The 20,968-nt window shown below is 35.9% G+C and overlaps 1 protein-coding gene across 6 annotated transcripts in view; it reads left to right on the forward strand.

Moving 5' to 3' along the window:
• Window positions 1–20,968, forward strand: part of st6gal2b (ST6 beta-galactosamide alpha-2,6-sialyltranferase 2b) — a 49,226-nt gene that overhangs the window by 14,304 nt on the left and 13,954 nt on the right. For 3 of the 6 annotated variants that reach the window (XM_067374144.1, XM_067374146.1, XM_067374145.1), the window contains 4 exons: window positions 7,644–8,369; window positions 18,040–18,137; window positions 18,237–18,338; window positions 20,316–20,490. In XM_067374144.1, coding sequence (XP_067230245.1) covers window positions 7,667–8,369; window positions 18,040–18,137; window positions 18,237–18,338; window positions 20,316–20,490 — 1,078 coding nt within the window. In that variant the 5' untranslated portion in view covers window positions 7,644–7,666. Of the gene's footprint in view, window positions 1–1,487; window positions 1,563–7,643; window positions 8,370–18,039; window positions 18,138–18,236; window positions 18,339–20,007; window positions 20,491–20,968 lie in introns of those variants that run through there. The other 3 variants (XM_067374150.1, XM_067374147.1, XM_067374149.1) reach the window with 3 other exon arrangements.

Genomic DNA, 20,968 nt, shown 5'->3' on the forward strand with positions numbered 1-20,968 from the left:
GACGATATTTTCAAACAATGCTAACAGGCTGATATCTAGCTAGCTAGCAAAAGGACAATCAAACATTTTATATTTAGTACAAGTTTTTAAAATATTACAACAATTTCCATGTTTTATAGCGGTTTTACCGAATGACCTGATGTTTCGGGACATGCGTATGATCAAGTGAAAACATTTTTTTTTTTTTTCAAATAGTTAAGAGAGAGTTAGTTACTTTGCTTCATGACCATGTGGTCCTTTGAATGTGTCTGAATGATGTCACATCCTGTCACATGATATTGACCGCATGACTTGATCAAAAATGGACCCTTTATATTGGTTACTCCAAATGACATCAATGAAATTCATTTTTCAGGACATTCTTTCTCATAACAAAGCAACGACTTCTACACGTAATTTTAATATCAGTTTGCACTATGTTGATATACATATATATATATATATATATATATATATATATATATATATATATATATATATATATATATATATATATATATATATATATATATATATATACATATAGCCTATATATATATATATATATATATATATATATATATACATATAGCCTATATATATATATATATATATATATATATATATATACATATATATATATATATATATATATATATATATATATATATATATATATATATATATATATATATAGAATCATGCCAGAATAAAACATATATACATTTATTACATTTTTAGATATTTTGATCACAAATGAAATGGCTGTATTGGCCTTTGGACGGTTAAACCGAATGACCTTTTGACGCTTCAAAATCTTTAAAATACCTTTATATGTAGCAAAATATAAAACCTTTTGGATTCAATAAAAGAGATCAAGTTGTACTACCTTACATACTTTGGATGTCATATCTCTGTTTATTATTATTATTAAGGCCTTTGGACAAAAAAAAAAAGACCCGTCACATCATTGACCCACATACTGATAATCAACCAGTTTTTTTTTGCCTCAACAATCATTATATATATAATATATGATTGTTGGCAATGAGTACAACATGTATTTGGTGTCTCACACCAGAGTTGAGGATGATTGGCCAGATTGTGCCTGGCAAGAGTGCTGGTATGTTTAGTATTCTATCTTAGTTTTGGTTAGACAATTGGATCAGTTGTCTGGGTGCAGAAAGAGCAAAAACAACCAAAGACCATCATAGCAATAATAATAAGCAATTTGTGTTCCCATTTTCTGCATATATTTATGCATTGTTTATTTGTTCCTCATTTCAAGAGCACTTGTTTTGTTCATCTGCCATCAAAATTTGCCCTTATTCTGTCTCCATTCGTTAATTTTTCTTTTGGCATAGATCTGTCACACACAAACTCTCTGTTTGGATTGCAAAAGCTTTTCTTCTTCTTCTCCTTTTTTTTTTTTTTTTTTTTCTTGGCAGGTTTACTTAAGTGTGTTTAAAAGCTTTGCTGATTTAAAATTCTCCTCCACAGTGGATTGCCTTTGCTGGCGTAGGCATTTGTTTCTCTCAGTGGTATTGGACACAGGCCAAGTTTGAAGGACTAAGAGGCAGCAGGTGAAATTATTTATATCCTCTAATTTGTGATGGTGGTAGCCTAATGGTTAAAGATCTCAGCTTCTCATGTACCTTTCCTCCCATGGTGTGAAAGGAGAGGTACATGAGATTAATTCTTCTTTATCACCCTTGTGTCCTTGAGCAAGGCACTCAACACCAGGTTTTCACAAAGATACCTTTACTATAATAATTTGTGTACTGGATGCAAAAGAGATGTGAAACAAAAGAACTGAGGAAGAATTTGCATAGTTGGGTGCTACGGTTGAACTGGCTCACTTCTTTGTGATTATTGCCAGCATAAAGCTGGAATTGTGCACCTGACTCCCACACTTTAAGCCTTACTAAGCATGAAAGTGTTTGTATGTGTTTGTAGCATGAGTAGGCAGCTTATCAAATGCTCTTGGGTGTCTAAAACTATGATTAGAAAAGGTTCTTTGCATGTCTTGTATGAAAGTTCCTCCCAGATTTAACAACAGTAGATCCCAGCCATATTGATTGCTTGGTGATATTATCACCCAAAAAGACAAATATATTTCGTGAAGCTAAAATGAATAGTGGACACCACATATTGGCATAAATTATATTGGAGCTTGTAGATATCAGCTTGGTGGCACACTAGGCTACACCACACATGCTTTTTTTCTGTAAGTTTTTAAAGTTGGCATGAAACTGAAGTTGCAATAGTTTTTTCTTACCTTTTGTGACGTATTTCTAAGTGTTACAACTTCTCGAACAAGAAAAAATGTATTGATTTTGTCCATTGGTAATGGATTGGATCATTAATGTTTGCTATTGCTCTGATCTCATGTGAGTGACATTGCATTGTATTAAATGATTAATTTAAATATTACATAGTTAAAGACACCTAATATAAAGTCAGACCCAATTTCTGATGTAAGGACATATCATTAATAAAATGTATCCCATTGACACATCATTCTAATCTATCCAAAGACTTCATTCGTCACTATAATGACAGTCTGTCATCTGTAGCATTTTTGCTTCAAGCCCTTCTTAATTTCTGACCTTTTGAACAATAAAGTTAAACACAATACATACAGTTTACTGGCACATAGCAGTTACAATAATAGCATCTGTAATACACCTGATTTCCTCAGAATCATTTAAAACCACTGTTATTAGTACTTTGAATAGTAAACAGAGACTCTGACCTCAGGCAGATATACTTGGCATGTAGGTAACCTTTCACCCTTATCTCATTTAACGCTGTTTTTAAATGAAACACATAGGGGGAAAAACATGTCTTTCTGGTCTTGAGATTAGAGCAGTGTCTTTCCTTCTAAGTTAAGTTTTGTGGGAGGTACATTGGTGTGCATAAATCTTGATAAAAATGTGGAATTCTTTTGGTTTGGACAACCGCCAATTACGCAGTTTGGTGATCATTATACAAAAAAGAAATTACAAAAAGTATGATTTGTGCAAAGTAATCTAGTGCAAGCGTTCGTTAGGCAGGACTACCTACTGTTCAATCTGTCCGATCACTGTGATTCTTCTATCTACATCATGTATATACACTACACATGACAAAATGATCTGCCTTCAGCTTAGCCAAAGCTCATGATCAACACTCCCTACCACTTTCCTTGACATCAGTATCCGTTATTCCATATAGCTGCATGTTCTCCTTTTTCTTTTTCTCTCTCTGTTTCAGTTTGCTGTATTAAAAGTAAAGTAGGCAATTATTTTAATAAATGTTTTGTTATTCTGGTTGAAACTCCCTTCACATCCTGATAGCAATCATTAATAGAAGTGGTCTAAATATTAAAAAATGCACATACATCATCTGTGGAAGTCTCAAACCACAAAACGTTTGAGGCGATGCAGAGTGTTGACAGACAAACAGCAGCCGCCTTTTACAGTTCCTCCTGAATCAAAACAACAAGCTTATACCGCGTTCACGCCATGTTGTAACCGTAATTTAGAAACGGCAACCCATTCTACTCTGAGCTGTTCATCCTCAGACTCGCATTAATGCATTTCTATGTCAACACTATCAACGACAAAATGAATCTGCAGCAGTCAGGTGGTACAAGTAAGAGCTTTGTAAGTTGTTTACGTTCATTATGATTGTAATGTTATGTGCTTTGAGACATTAAGTAATTTAACGCCATCATGATGCTTTGCTGAATCTGCTCTGGCTGTGCGCGACCTGCAGGTTCATGTGTTTTGGATGAGGCGTGGCTTTGGAGAGCGCTTTGAAGGGAGGGTGGGATCTAATGCTTTCAAAGTTAGCTTGCTATTGCTAGCTGCTCTGAAATTGCTTAAGCACGCCATCCAAGCATTCTTGGAATATCACCTAATGTGCCATCTCCATACAATCTTCTATACATCACTAAACAATTTGTGTGCCATCATTGTTTCAATGTCATGCTGATGGTTCCAGGGGATTTTTGCATATCCTACTGAAATTAATTTATTATAAAGCTGAAACCCCATAAAGAACCATACATATACCACCAAACCAAATGTTTTAAATGAACAATGATAATTTGTATGTGTTATTGTGGTCCTGACTGAATTATAGGTTATCCATATCACTTGTGAACTATATTTCACATCACATTGATGTTTAAGTTGTTGTTCTCTAAAAATCTGTCCATCCAAGATATTCTACAAAGAAAATCACAATTCCAAAAAAATAAAGAATGTCCTACAGGTTTGGAACAACATAAGGAAGTAAATTGACATATTTTTTATTTAATTTCTGACCGAACTATTCTTTTAAATATGCAATTATATGAAAAACCTTTACCATCTATTCTTCCCAGCTGAGCTACAACTTTTCTAATGTTTTTTTTGTTTTGTTTTGTTTTTTTTTTTTTTACTTCAAAACTCTTTGAAGCTTCTGGCTAAATATGTTTCAACACTGATTGAAATATTAGTATAATATCCCTTCATTTACTTTTCCCTTTGGTAAATGACATTCAACATACCTTCTCCAAATTAAAATCTAAAATAAGCCTCTGAATATAAAATTATAACATTCTTCTTCATGATAGTTTCATTGGTAGTTGTCTGAAGCCGTAACTCCTCTCTGTTGTTTGCTGTGTTCTTTTTAATGATGGTCTGGACCCCTGCAGTTTGAAAACAAATAGCAGTGTCTGGCAGTCAGTTATTAGAAATGCCAGCAATTAGGACTGTAGAACTGCAGGAAAACATTAGTGTGATCCAGAGCCTGTCTGTCATAAAATTTAGTGTGTATACATACAGTATGTGTTAACAGATGGAGATTGCAACTGCACTGACTTAAAGGGTTAGTTCACCTGACCTTTGTTAATCTTCGGAACACATATTAAGATATTTTTGATGAAATCCGATGGCTCCATGAGGCCTCCATAGGGAGCAATGACACTTCCTCTCTCAAGATCCATAAAGGTACAAAAAACGTATTTAAATCAGTTCATGTGAATACAGTGGTTCAATATTAATATTAAAAAGTGACGAGAATATTTTTGGAGCGCCAAAAAAACAAAATAACGACTTATTTAGTGACGGCCGATTTCAAAACACGGCTTCATGAAGCTTCGGAGCATAAATTAATTAGTGTATCGAATCATGATTCAGATCGCGTGTCAAACTGCCAACGGCTGAAATCACGTGACTTTGATGCTCCGAACAGCAGATTCGACACACTGATTCATTTGTGATCCGAAGCTTCATGAAGCAGTGTTTTGAAATCGGCCATCACTAAATAAGTCGTTATTTTGTTGTTGTTTTTTGGCGCTCCAAAAATATTCTCGTGGCTTTATAATATTAATATTGAACCACTGTACTCACATGACCTGATTTATATATGTTTTTAATACATTAATGGATCTTGAGAGAGGAAATGTCATTGCTTCCTATGGAGGCCTCATGGAGCCATCGGATTTCAACTAAAATATCGTAATTTGTGTTCTGAAGATGAACGAAGGTCTTACGGGTGTGGAACGGCATGAGGGTAAGTAATAAATGACAGAATTTTCATTTTAGGGTGAACTAACTCTTTAACTGTAATATAACCTCTGTTATTTATGCTATTGTGAGTTAGTGAGAGCTATTGTGCTTGTAATCTTAGTTGACATTACCAGGCTGAGCATAAAGAGATCAATTTTTGCAAAATCTCTCGGGTGTATCAGTCTCAAGGTCAGCAAAGTTGAAGTGTTTACACACTATAGAGTGTTACGCTCTCTAAATCATCCACTGATGAAGTGCTTAGAAGATAAATGTGTGCAAAAAGAAAAACAAAATGACAAGAATATTCTGAATTCTTGGATGTATTGCTGTTATATAGATGACCAGTTTACTCTGTTCTGTATATTTCAGTGTTCTTCTTTAACTTTGCTCTGAACAGACTGGGAACAAGAGCAATATGCCCACATGAAAGCAATTTTCAGCACATCAAATTGATTTCTTCATTGTGTGAAGCAGATATCTCTGAGAATGAAAGGGGTGTGTGATTTGACAGAAAATCCATGTAAAGTATAGAGCCTGTACAGTCTACATTGTACAAAACTCACAAGAGATTAAAATCTGCAGACATCAAGATTCACAAAGAGCAAAAGGAAGTGAATTATCCTTTATTTAAAATGGGCTCTGCATCATTCTCAACATTTAGACATCAGCACCAAGGCAGCCGGGAAGAGAGAGTCTCTTTGAAGCAGAACTAAGCAACATGAACCAAAATAAAGCACACTGTTCAAATAGGAGACATGGAGATGCTGAACTGAATGTTAACAGTGAGAGAAGAGAATGAGCAGACATGTAGGGCCTACTCCCTCAGTAAATTATTATAATAATTTTTCTTAGCATGTCCATATTTTTTTATTGTGGGTACAGTTTATGAATTAAAAGAGTGTTCTGACACCTATGAATTCAGGAATGGTTGTTTATATGAGGTTTATAAAGAACAAAATGGGTCAATGGCACTGGTTCTTCTGAGCCCAATTCAGAAAAAAAAGCAGTATTTCTGCATTATAATTACAGAAAGAACAATAGGCTTAAGAAATTCTTAAATATTTTCATTTAACATGGTTATCATGGTTTTTATTCTTTTTTTTTTTTTTTCCTGCTGAATCTAAATGATCTTTGTGAGCATCTTTTCAGTATAGTGTTGTGCTATTGCTACAGGTGCTCTTCAAATGAATCGTTTTAAATATAGAATTGCTTTAAAATACCAAGAATAAATGCAAGCAGCAATTAAGAGACCAAACATAAAAAGGTACAATGAGTGCAAGCATGGCTGGGATGTTCATAGCAACAGCTACAATGAGTAATAAAAGACATTTTTAGATTATTTTAGTCAAAATGGCTGAAAAATCACAAATACAATCACTTTTAATATGATTAAATTGCGTATCACTTTTGACCAATAAGTGGCGCTGTTGGTCAGTGTTAAATGATAATGGCACATACAAAGTTTGTCAAATCATCTTGAGCCAAGGAATCAAGAGGAACATTTTTTTTTTTTTTTATGGTTCAAAAGTTGATAGCATAAACGTAAATGCCAATTTGAACAGTTGGTGGCGCTAGAGGGATTAAGTTAGAGAATCCAAAATTGCTGTAGTTAATGTTCACACTGTCCTCTATTTATGTGGCAAATTTCATAATTTTCCTGCAAGTGGTTATGCCATAGACTTAAAGAATGTAAGAAGAAGTAGAAAACTAAAATATACAATAGGTGCCTTCAATGCTTGGCCCCTAATAAGAAAGCAGCGTACTCAATAGGTGCCTAAGCACCACTGGTGCAAGACCCCTAAAAATCATGTCAAGTTGCATTTGCTTCATTAATCTCTTAATTGTATAATTCTTATCAATATTCAGCCAAATTGGTCACCAGATACCAGATAAATTAGCTTCTCAAACAGCATGGTTTTGGCACAACTTATAGTGACTGTCAGACACCAATAACTCTGGAAGTGAACATTCGAATAGCTCCAAATAAAAAGTTAAATGACAGTAACAAATATATTTGCTGTGAAACAAATTTGACTTATTAGAGTCACTTTCCCTGCATGATATCAGTGATTTTTTCTTCAGCATGCTCTCCCCTCAATCTCACACCTTTCTGTTTCCTTCCAGGGTGAGTGTTGTGGAACAGGGTGATGACAGTCAAGGATTCTCTATTGCCGGCCCTACGGCATATCATGAAGAAGTCTGCTCAATCTTTCCTGCTGTTCCTGCTGGTCTGGATGCTGCTCTTCTTTCTAGTCTTTTCCTACTTCAATGAATCCCAGGTGAACCAGTCCCATAGGATGACTTCCCTCCTCAACTCTGAATCTCAACACTCAACCCATGTTCAGCGTAGTTCCCGGGCCATCATGGCGTCCCGTAATGCTCGCTGGGATTTTTTTGCGGAGAGGAGGGGTCCTTTCCAGCGCAGGCAAGTGTTTCAACCTCGTCGCTCTAGAAAAGAGTTTCATTTCAGGGATTTTGGCAAACGTCAGCCGGAGATTAAGCCTCCTGAAACTGACTTTTCCTGGTCGGTGGTCCGTGGACTGTGGAAGGGAAAGGTGTCCTACAAATTGCTAAGCCAACGACTACAGGAAGCTGTCAAAGACCATGTTCACTCTAATAAGCACAAAGTTCACTACAGAGGCCAACGTAAAGCAAACAAGGGTAGGGAGGAGATACTGTGTCAGATGAAAGAGCAAGCTCAGCTCAGGACTCTGGATGGCACTGAACAGCCCTTCGCTCGCCTAGGTTTTCAACAGCTGGTTCCTCCTCGACTGCAGCGGGCTTACAGGACATGTGCCGTGGTGACTTCAGCAGGGGCGATTCTTAACTCATCACTGGGGCTTGAAATTGGTGAGTTGGGCAGGAATAATATGCATATATGGCTACACACAACCTGTCATAGGTTTGAAAATCTTTAACGCTCACTCATATAAAGGTCCCATGACATACTTTTTGGATGCTTTTATATAGGCCAAAGTGGTCCCTAGTACCGTAACTGAAGTCTCTTTCCCGAAATTCAGCCTTGGTGCAAAATATCAGCCAGTATGAGCCAGTCCCACAATGAGCTTTCCTCAGGACGTGCCATATCTGTGTCTGTAGCTTTAAATGCTAATGAGGAGGAGAGAGGCGGGGCAAGGTGGAGGTGGGTGTGGCCTTAACCAGCTTGCGGCTACGGTACCATGTGCCAATGTTGACTGTGGATGTATCGCAATGGCTTGTAGACACGCAGTCGTTCAAGCGTTTCAGTTTGACCCAGAATCTGATCCTGATGAAGAAGCACCTGATGAAGAAGTTGCAACTCAGCAGCTACAGCAGGACATCTCCGAATGATTCGCTTAAAACATTGTGTCTGGATACGGTACTTTAGTTGGTTTACGTATGCTGTTACAGTTATTATCATGTAGCTAATGCTAGCCTACATTGTTGGCTCATGTTACTCTGATATGCTGTCGTATATATATATATATATATATATATATATATATATATATATATATATATATATATATATATATATATATATATATATATATATTAGACACTAACCAGCGCAACTAAATTAGTCAGACCTCTGCCATTATTACAAATACCTTTTTTGATAGGTGCCGTTGTGGAAAATGTGCTACCATGCCAACAACATCATTTATCTGTTTACATATTTTATATTTCATAAATCTTAAAAGTTTTTACAATCTTTCTTATTACAATTACATCAAGCTCTGCAATCTGGAAATGTGGATATCGCATGCGCCATAACACCAACAGCAGAACGGTTATCCGAACAACAAAGAAATGTACAACACTTGTGTTACAGTGTGTGTATTCAACAAGCGGCAACCTCCCCTCTTGAGGCCAATACGGAAGTGACTTAAACTGCAATTCATCGACTGGCCGCTAGGGACAGGCTCCAAAAGAGAGCAGAATCTCGTTGAGTCCCATGTTAAATTGGCCAGTTTTACAGCAGAAAAAAACATGTGTACGGTCTGGTACAAATTGTGGTTTTGGTCTATACTGCTAATGTTGCCCTTCATGACAACTCTGAGGGGGGTGAATTTTTTATTACTCATCCGTTTAAATTATATTAAGCCTTAAAGTTCTGCATAATTAAAGGCGTGGTCACTTGAGTGACCTCAGCTAATTCCAGCCGCTGAATTTGGCATCTCTGCCGTGTTTGTGCTTTTTTCGGGATTATTTTATACAATTATAAAATAATAAGGTTTGCTGCGTTAATGGTCGAGACAGATGTGCGCCTGTGTAATGTTAGATGTGCACACATGCGGAAGGAAAGGATCGTCGTGGCATTGGCTAAAAGTTTTGTTCGTAAGATTTACTATGACTATGGCTGGAGAATATGTCTCTCAAGACACCACAAACTCCGGGCTCATTTTTTTGTGAGATATATGATCATACAGTTTTACAACATAAACGCTGCCCAGGTTGCATAATTTCTTGAAGAACGATGATGGAGAGCAGATCATTCAGAAGAAATGTGATGCAAACAATGGATAATATATTAATATTTCATGGATTTAACGCTTTTGTGGACAAAAATATATTTTTTTTGTTTTTTTTCAACGGACACTCATAGACATTTTACCCAAGTGCAATGGATTGGATTTAATTCGCGATCATTATTTCATTTGAAAGGTATGAAGTCCCGTTTCATTTTTCGTATTATCATGTGCAAACCTGACACAAATTTCAATAAAGTTACTGGTGCTGGAGCATATCGTAAAAAATAGCATATCGTAAACCTTTATAACTTTATAATGATATAACTTATCTTTATTAACTAATAAAGATAAGTTATATCATTAGAATATTAATTTATTAATTTAGAATTTAGATAGTATCTTCTTTGCCTGCTAACATGATCACGTCGAGCTAGGCGGCGTGGTTTAACTCACTGAAATTAAACTCACTGTTTCTTCATAGGCTCGGATGAAGGAACTAAAAAAATACTAAGGTGTTCATTTGTACATCCAAACACTGAGCAACTGCCATGCTTCGCTCGTTTACAAGGCATGATGTCTCTCGGTGAAAAAAAAATACTGTGCTCGAATCTTACTGTATTAGCTCATTTCTCATGGGTGGGCAAAGCAGAGAAAGGGGAGGTAACCTTTCCCCTTATGACGACATATGGGGAAGATTCCAGATTGGGTCGTCTGAGCTTTCATTTTCTCAAAGACGAAGCATAATACCCAGGGCTCGGTTTACACCCGTCGCCTTTTCTAGCCACTGGGGGACCATATGTAGGCTAGGGGAACTCATATTAAGGTTTAAAAACCTCATAAAGTGAAATTTTCATGCCATGGGACCTTTATAAATGTACTGGTGAAATTTTCACCAGTCATTACTCCAGTGTCAGTGTCACATGATCCTTCAGAAATCAATCTCATATGCTGATTTGGTGCTTAAAAATCATTTCTTATTATTATTGTTGAAAACTACAGAAGAGGATTAGGGCCAAGCAATAATAAAAAAATAAAACCATCTCGAGATTAAAGTTGTTAAATTTCGAGAAAAAAGTCGAGATAAAATGCTGAGAATAAACTTGTTAAATTACGAGAAAAAAACTCATTCAATTTTGAGATAAAAGTCGAGATAAAATGTTGAGAATAAAGTCATAAAATTACGAGAAAAAAATCGTTAAATTACGAGAACAAATTTGTTAAATTATGAGAAAAATGTCGTTAAATTTTGAGAAAAAAGTCGAGATAAAATGCTGAGAATAAACTCGTTAAATTACGAGAAAAACTTGTTAAATTTCAAGAAAAAAGTTGAGATAAAATGCTGAGAATAAAGTAATTAAATTACGAGAAAAAAATCGTAAAATTACGAGAACAAATTTGTTAAATTATGAGAAAAATGACGTTAAATTTTGAGAAAAAAGTCGAGATAAAGTGCTGAGAATAAACTCGTTAAATTACGAGAAAAACTTGTTAAATTTCAAGAAAAAAGTTGAGATAAAATGCTGAGAATAAAGTAATTAAATTACGAGAAAAAAATCGTTAAATTACGAGAACAAATTTGTTAAATTATGAGAAAAATGTCGTTAAATTTTGAGAAAAAAGTCGAGATAAAATGCTGAGAACAAACTCGTTAAATTACGAGAAAAACTTGTTAAATTTCAAGAAAAAAGTTGAGATAAAATGCTGAGAATAAAGTAATTAAATTACGAGAAAAAAATCGTTAAATTACGAGAACAAATTTGTTAAATTATGAGAAAAATGTCGTTAAATTTTGAGAAAAAAGTCGAGATAAAATGCTGAGAACAAACTCGTTAAATTACGAGAAAAACTTGTTAAATTTCAAGAAAAAAGTTGAGATAAAATGCTGAGAATAAAGTAATTAAATTACGAGAAAAAAATCGTTAAATTACGAGAACAAATTTGTTAAATTATGAGAAAAATGTCGTTAAATTTTGAGAAAAAAGTCGAGATAAAATGCTGAGAATAAACTCGTTAAATTACGAGAAAAAATTTTTAAATTTCAAGAAAAAAGTCGAGATAAAATGCTGAGAATAAACTCGTTAAATTACGAGAAAAAATTGTTAAATTTCAAGAAAAAAGTCGAGATAAAATGCTGAGAATAAACTCGTTAAATGAAGAGAAAAAACTTGTTAAATTTCGAGAAAAAAATCGTTAAATTTCAATAAAAAAGTCGAGATAAAATGTTGAGAATAGTCATTAAATTACGAGAACAAATTCGTTAAATTATGAGAAAAATGTTGTTAAATTTCGAGAAAAAAGTCAAGATAAAATGCTGAGAATAATGTCATTAAATTGAAAAAAAGTCGTTAAATTACGATAACAAATTCGTTACATTATGAGAAAAATGTCGTTAAATTTCAAGAAAAAAGTCCAGATAAAATGTTGAGAATAAAGTCATTAAATTATGAGAAAAAAAGTCGTTAAATTACGAATTTGTTCTCATAATTTAACAACTTTTTTCTCGTAATTTAATGACTTTATTCTCATAATTTAATGACTTTATTTTCAACATTTTATCTCGACTTTTTTCTCGAAATTTAACGACTTTAATCTCGAGATGGTTTTATTTTTTTATTATTGCCCTAATCCTCTTCCGTAGAAAACAGCTTTTACTGCTTAAGATTTTTGTGGCAATACTCTACTATTCAAAAGTTTTGGGTAAGTTTTTTCAGCAAAGATTCATTAAAGACTGAAGATGGCTGGGATTATCAAATATAAACATTGTTTTATTAACAAGAAGGCAGGCAGGAGTAACAGCGCACACGGGAGCATAAACGTAACGCAATCACTACATGTGCATGAGCATCAACTGACAACCAAACACTGAAAACAGAGGAACTAAATACACAGAGATAATGAATTGAATGACATACAAGATTAGTGTCCAGCGGAACTGATGAGTGGCGGGAAGCAAAGACAAAGAGATGCATGACTAATGAAAACAAACTGAAAGTCCATGAAAGATAAAAGAGTTCAGACAACTGTGACACTCATTACACACAAAGGTTAGTTAGGGTCTCAGACTTTTTATTAGCCAGATAGCCACTTTCTTGTCTTGTTTTGATAGTTGCTCTCTCTCTCTTGCTTCTACTTTCACTCCCTCATTCAATTTCTTCCACTCAATTCATCGTCTCTCTCTCTTGTTTCTTTTCTTTTTTCTCCGTGTTAGTCCTTGATTTGGTCTGCTGTTGAATAGAGACATTGATGCACAAGGTCTAATTGTTGAATGTGTTGGAACATGAATACTGCAGCGGCTGACAGCCAATGGCAGATAAGCATTAGAGCAGTGCTCCCTGTTCTCTAGAAGCCCCTGAATAGCATTGCCCTGCTTCATTGTCAGAAAGAACGAGAGCACTGCTATCACGTTGTCCTTACATGTTTTTGTCTTATTGGACTTTCCATTAAACTGGTTTGGAAACTGGACATTGGAACTTATGTTTTAGGTCTAGACTTTCCTAGAAACTTACAGCAGGAGTTTGTGTTGTAAACTCAAAACATTTTATATTTACTAATTCAATTCGAGTGGTTTATTTGATTGTAAAATTAGTTTTGCTTACATTACCAATAAAGTGAAAGTTTGTGAGTCTACATAAAATGGTTTCTTTTGCTAGATGTTAGTGAATTGTATTTTGCTGCCTTCTAGTGGCGATTGAATGTCTTGCATGTGAAAGATATTGATGGAAGAAGATAATGCATAGTAGATAGTTGTTTTGATTATTCAGGTCAATGAATAAGGAATTACTTAGTTTACTAGAGACATAGCAGAATAAAAATCCTATATACCTGTACATCAGGCTCCTGCACATTAATATGATAGGATTTGCCTTACAACACTAGAGGGAGCAATTTCTTATGATAATAAATTGGCCATCACACTGTGCAGTCTGATTCAATTAATGAATACAAGTGTTTTTTTTTTTTTTTTTTTTTTTTTAACAATAATTTTCAAATCACACATGATCTCAATAACTGTGGTTTTGTGTCAGATGTCCAATAGCAGAGTATGTTGATTTCAAATACTAAAAACCTCAAGAAGAATTAAGAATTAGAATTAAATTAAGAATTAAACTGGCAAGGTCAGATCAGGTCAGGGCAAGTTTTAGTTTATTATGCAAAATAACGCACAAAATACACAAAACATGTACAAACACACCCCTCCCTTTAATGCTCCGCCCCCAAAATGCACAAACACAGTGCAAGCTTTATCAAAGCTTAAGCAAAGCAAAATAATGCTTTGTGAAAAATAAATTGAAGATGATGAACAAATGACAAGGAAGAACAAAAAACAAACATACACTCTAAAAAACACTGGGTTAAAAACAACCCAAGGGCTGGGTAAATATAGGACAGAACACATGTTGGGTTTTTTTTTACCCAGCAAATTGGGTTGTTGATTTTACCCAGCATTAACCCAGCTTATCGTATAGTTCATACATGAATTAATGTTTACAGATTAAATTAAATCCTTTAAACGTTTTAAATACTCCACACAACCACTGGTTTGCATAATAATTCCTTTATTTCCAATCATATTTTATAGTATAGCATTGTTTTTAATACATATTGCCTACATTTAGCCTTGATTATTAAATATTAGAAGTAAAAATTAAACATTTATAAGTAATTCAAGTGTAATTGACCAATTGTTGACCTTTTTCTATGCCAGATCTTGTGCCGGAGATGACTTGTGTTCGGCGGGGGAACTGATAACTTCAGACCGCCGCCTGCGTTTCACTCATATTATGTGACTGAATCCATAACCTGTCCATAAATAATCATTTTACAATTCTGAGAACATATTTTAAAATCCTATGTGCTTATATTCTGTATCTTTTTTAATAAAATTCAGCCGTATCCTTCATGTGAAAAGACTGATGCGACACTCGTTTAGGACTCACATCGCGGCCCTGTATGTTGCTTTGCATAAAATTAAACAATATACCGAACAATAATTAATTTTTAGATAAAATAACCTGTATTTTACAGAAGACATGCACCAATTTGACGGAGCTGCACTGCTCTCTCCTGAAGAGGAAGCTAAAAGCTCGCGATAAATAACTCAACCCCTGGGTTAAACCTGACCCAGGATATGGGTAAAACAAAAACTACACTGAGAAAATAACTCGGAAAAAAAAAAAATAGACCCAAGATTGTTTCGAGTACATACAAGCAAGAGTTGGTTGTTAGTCTCCAGCAGCTCCAGACAAACAATGGCACTCAAAACTGTCCTGATACTAGAGCTAACATCACAACAACAGCATATCTTGGTTCTGTGAAACATAGCAAAACAAATGTTACTCACGTATGGAGCGTCTATTTTCAGGCCTTCCAGCTATTGTCTCTCCAGCCCTGGAAAACTTTTAATAAAGGATAATGTGCATTGTAAATGTCAGTAATTTATCTTTTAATTTATCTTTCCTGGTTTAGACCTCAGTTAGTGGTTAGACCTGGTTTGAGTCAAAAGATTAAAAAAATCCTGTAAAACATTAATTAAACTCTTCATACTTTTACTTTTGACTTAATAACGCACATTTTACGGCTACGGATACTTTATACTTTTACTTAAGTAGGAATTTAATCTGATACATTTACTATTACATTAGTAAATCCTTGTTAAAAATATTAAGTAGCACTTCCTCCACCATGGGCTAAAATGATTAGCATCGCATTCAATTCAAGAATGCTAACAGGCAGGTTTACGTGGGCTAAGTCATTCACACCAGTCAATTCAAGCAATTGAAGCGTAATTCAAATTAATAGCAGATGCTAACATTACCATCTAAAAGCAGGTTATAGTAATTAAATTAAAACGACAGTCCTGAGCTAGCTAATAACAAAAGACACACGAGAAAATGTGTGCGTGTTATTAGAATGAACACAAAATGACAAACTTTGATGTTTATGGAAACTCACCCCATAAGAAACAGAAAAGTATTCTTGCAGATCTCGTTGCCTCCAATGAAATAAGTTGTTCGGGCACACTTTCTCTTTGCCGGGGTCTTCTTCGTGGATGTTACCGTATTTTTGCCTCTAAATGTCCAATAATTCGCCACTTTTTTCCACAGCTAAAGAATCCAGCAGAGCCGGTGCTGCATACTAAGTAGCCACGCTTCCCTTGGAGGGCGGGGGCAATAACAAAAGAAACAAAAGCCGGCGTATCCGATTCCAGTAAGGAAATACAAACAGACAATAACACGCCCCTACTGCGAGATAGAATCTCAGAAAAACTTAAAATGTATGCTTTTAAATATACCAATACTGCTATCTCAAACACAGAGAGGCTTCTTCATGATCTCAACTAACAGATTCTGCAAAAAAACTAAAATCACCAATGCTTCTTTCTCATTTTGCACGAATGCTGTGCTGCCGACTTGTGTCCCTGGTTTCCGTGACGGGTCACATATTACTAAAGCTCTTGCCTAATCATAACTCTTTTTTTTTTTCAGTGATATTCCTCTGAGCTTTACTTTTTTGTAATGTCTCTCAGCCATCTCTCTTTCTACAGTCTGGCCGTTTCTCAATATGCGTACTTATCTGTACTTGTGTTCTTGTGGACTTGTGAAACGTCATCAGTCGCTGTCCAAAAGTACACATCTAGCCAAGTTCAGTTCAAATCGGTTCAAATCCCCGAATGTGTTCTTGATCCGCCCCTTTTATCGAGGATGCATCGAGAGGTGACTTGTGCAGACTTGAGACAGCCAGGTATCCCAGAATGCATCTCGCACTAACCAGCAAGTGTCAATAGTAAAGGAGAAACCCCGCATAATTTAAACATATTACTGTTTTTATGTCATGATATGTAGTTTTAAGAGTTTTTCAGGCAAAAATGTGCTGGTTTAAAGCTCAAATTTGTGGTTTATTGATAAAGATTCTGACAATTTGATCTGATGTTGTCGGAGTTGTGAGATCCAGGCGATCACCGGACGCTCAGCGCTCATGTGCCCAGCCGAGAGCAGCCTTACCTCGGCTAATCCTTCTGACGTTTGCCGCTGACTCAGTTTTGTCTGAGGGCAACATGACGTTTCATAACTTTATAAATGGCTATTTAACTTTTGTATCCTACTAAAGCGCTGATTTTGTACGCTTGACTGAATTGTTTGCTTTATTTCTTATTGTATATTCTTACCTTTTATAATGGCTATCATTAAAACTGACATAAAACAAAATTTCATTTTTTTTTACAGTGAAGTTAATCAGAGTATGCACAAATAGTATTACATTTAATATTTTTGAAATATATACGAAAAGAGGCAGGGTTGTTTAATATTTCGTTTTGTTATAAATATATGCACATTGCAGATAATCAGTCACTCGTTGCTTGAGGCTATTAATATGTTTTTGTTTGTTTTTAAATAAAACGAAAAGAGTTAGAGTGCTGTTTTATAACAAATTTTGTTTTATTGTTGGCTAAAATATACATAAAGAGATAACTGGAGAAGCCAGAGCGAGCTGAGTGACGTTATCAAGAACGCTGCTGTTCCATCTGCAGATTCACCAGACTTGTGTTCTCCTGTCCATGGGAGTTCGTTCTCCTGAGTCTAACTTGCCAAGTCCTAACTATCAAGGACACGAGTCCGAAGTTTGCGAACTTGGTTTTGAGAAACGGCCTCTGTCTTCTAATCTCCCTCTCGCTCACTCTCTCTCCTCCCCCATAATCGGTGGACATGCCCCCTACTGCTGATTGGTTCACTCTCTCCTCCCCATCATGAATGGACACGCCCCCTACTGCTGATTGGCTACAAATGTGTTGTGGCGTTCAGTCCGATCCACTTTCAATAGCATTTCTCAGAAATCGCTTACTGCACCTTTAATTAAAGTATGTGTTGATCAAAACAAGGAACTGACATTATTAATAATTATACTCTTTAAATTCACAGTAGCTGAAAAGGCATTTAGTGCTGTATAATGACAGGTTCCACTGTGACAATTTACTCCATCTACCCTATATTGTCACAAAAGGTCAACATGTGTTCTGCCTTCAAAATTTAACTGGCACTTTTGATTGACTGTTGTTTTTGCCATTCTAGATTCCCATGATGCTGTGCTGCGTTTCAATGCTGCACCCTCCAAGGGCTATAAAAGAGACGTGGGCAGCAAGACAACCATTCGAATCATGAACTCTCAGGTCGTCACAGACACAAACCTTCACCCTCTGACTCATTCCCTGTCTCCCTGTGTGCACGGACTAAATAGAGATGTCTTTTTTTTTTTGTTGTTTTATCAGATTCTAGCAAACCCCAAACACAGATTCAGCAGCAGTTTGCTCTATAAGAACATTACCTTGGTAGCCTGGGATCCTGCTCCTTATAACATTGACCTGAAAAAGGTATGAAAATCATATCATAGAGAACCTGTCAGAAACTTTATGCTATCCAGCCCTGTTTAACTTTTTTGTGTAGTTTTCTTTCTTGAAATACATATATGGTAAGGCAGGAGCAGGGTGACTTTGAAGGCATAGAGTTGACATTATCAGCCTAATGGCCAGCAGAAGAATCATTTATAATGATTAGATCTGTGGTTGTGCTTCACTGACTGAGAATGAAATCAAAAAGTGGTGGACGTAAGAAGAATGCCTGATATTTTCGCTAGAGTAGCAAATTTGAGAGGCATACAAACAAGACGACCAAACAGAGTAGGAATAAAAAGGTCCTTTGACTTGGGACTGTATGATAGTAAAATCTTTTGCAGACCTGTAATTAATATTTTACACATTTAGTTTCATTGTTTTTTCCTGTGTTTCCTTCAGTTTAGTTCCCGTCTCCTTACACTGCAAAAAATGCTGTTCTTACTTAGAATTTTTGTCTTGTTTCCAGTCCAAATATCTAAAAATGCATAGATCAAGAAGCATTTTCTTGACAAGTAAAAATTATTTTCTTGTTTTTAGGAAAAATAAGTCAAAATTAAGAGAGTTTTTCCTTAAAACAAGCAAAATAATCTGCCAGTGGGGTAAGTAAAATAATCTTAGTCCAAGTTGAAAACAAGATTATATAGTTTTTTTGGTTTGATATAAGATTATTTTGCTTGTTTTAAGGAAAAACTCTCTTAATTGCTTCTTGATTTAAGAACTTTAAGATATTTTGACTAGAAACAAGACAAAAACTCTAAAGTAAGAACAGCATTTTTTACACAACACAATTTTCAACAAAAAATAAACACTTTTTAGGTGTTTTGGCTGTTCGTTTACATGACAACAACTGAGTTTCAAAGTGCAAGTTTTTGAAAACAGTACTATTTTTATCTCCGTGCAAACTACAAAAACTTTGTGAAAACGGAGACGTAATGCGTATGCATATTACACGTTCAGTCTATAGGTGCATAGTTTTTCTTTACTTTTCTTCATATCAAAGTGTCAACTAGTGGCCTGGCAGCATAATACAGCGTTTTTAGTCGTCATTAGGGCTGCACGATTAATCGCATGCTATTCTCACGCGCATTTCGTCAGTAAAGCCGGTTCCCTGATTACCGCTAAATCGCCATCACCTGTTTTTAAACGGAGCGCCTTTTAATAGACAGAGCCGTAGTTCACGGACAAGCCACGCAATATCGCGTCCATTATCGCAGGCGATTCATCTGCGATATGAACGCGATATTGCGTGGCTTTTCAGTGATCTATGGCTCTGTCTATTAAATGCAGCTTCATTTGAAAGCAGGTGATGGCGATTTAGCGGTAATCAGGGAACTGGCTTTACTGACGAAATGCGCGTGAGAATAGCATGCGATTAATCGTGCAGCCCTAGTCGTCATCACGGATCCGTGTGAATGGGGATCGTTTTGACAGGTGAAGTGAATAACTCTGATTATCTCTTCATCACAGCACCTGTTAGTGAGTGGGATATATTAGGCAGCAAGTGAACATTTTGTAGAAGCAGGAAGCAGGAAAAATGGGCAAGCGTAAGGATTTGAGTGAGTTTGACAAGGGCCAGATTGCGATGGCTAGAGACTGGGTCAGAGCATCTCCAAAACTGCAGCTCTTGTGGGGTGTTCCCGGTCTGCAGTGGTCAGTATCTATCAAAAGTGCTCCAAGGAAGGAACAGCGGAACCGGAGACAGGGTCATGGGCGGCCGAGGCTCATCGATGGCTGGCCCCGTGTCGTCCGATCCAACAGACGAGCTCTTGTAGCTCAAATTGCTCAAGAAGGTAATGCTAGTTCTGATAGACAGGTGTCAGAATACACAGTGCATCAGTTTGTTACGTATGGAGCTGCATATGAGCATCATGTCATTGACCTTTTATCAAACCATGCAACTAAGTGTTAGGACTTTATTTTTAACATAATGTTTTCCTGTTTTCCCAATGTTCACAGTGGTACCAGCATCCCGATTATGACCTTTTTACTCCATACATAACTCACAGGAAGAAATTCCCTGAGCAGCCCTTTTATATCCTGCATCCTTCTTTTATCTGGAAACTTTGGGATATTGTACAAAGCAACACACGGGAGAACATTCAACCGAACCCTCCTTCCTCGGGATTTATAGGTGAGTATTTTCATCATTTACATATTCATATAAAGACACAATCTATCCTCTTTTTGATCCTTGCACTCAAGAAAATTGTTATGCCACATGTTGTGACAGTAATTTTTGAGAGATTTGCCATGCTGTGCAGTTGACGCACACATCCGACCCTAATTTAAGCAAGATCAAATATTTCTCTGCCTACTTCTCCAGAGTATCTGCTGACTTACAAATGATAATTATGTCTGTTTGTATTCACTGTTCCTCTTGAATTCATTTATGACTGAAGAGTGCAGTATGTGTGAATGTGTGTGTGGGTGCAAATACTGAAATGTGTTACTAAGTAATATCACTTTGATAGATGCCATTTCGGGTGCATGAAGGGATTATTTCAATCAGAGTGGAATAAGTAAACTCTCCATAACATTTCTAGAGGATACTTACCTTGCCGAAGGCTGTACTGGCAGAAACAGTGCTTGTGGCAGCAAAAAAACCCTGA

The sequence above is a fragment of the Chanodichthys erythropterus genome, chromosome 21 (genome assembly GCF_024489055.1).
Source record: "Chanodichthys erythropterus isolate Z2021 chromosome 21, ASM2448905v1, whole genome shotgun sequence".
NCBI classification, from domain to species: Eukaryota; Metazoa; Chordata; class Actinopteri; order Cypriniformes; family Xenocyprididae; genus Chanodichthys; species Chanodichthys erythropterus.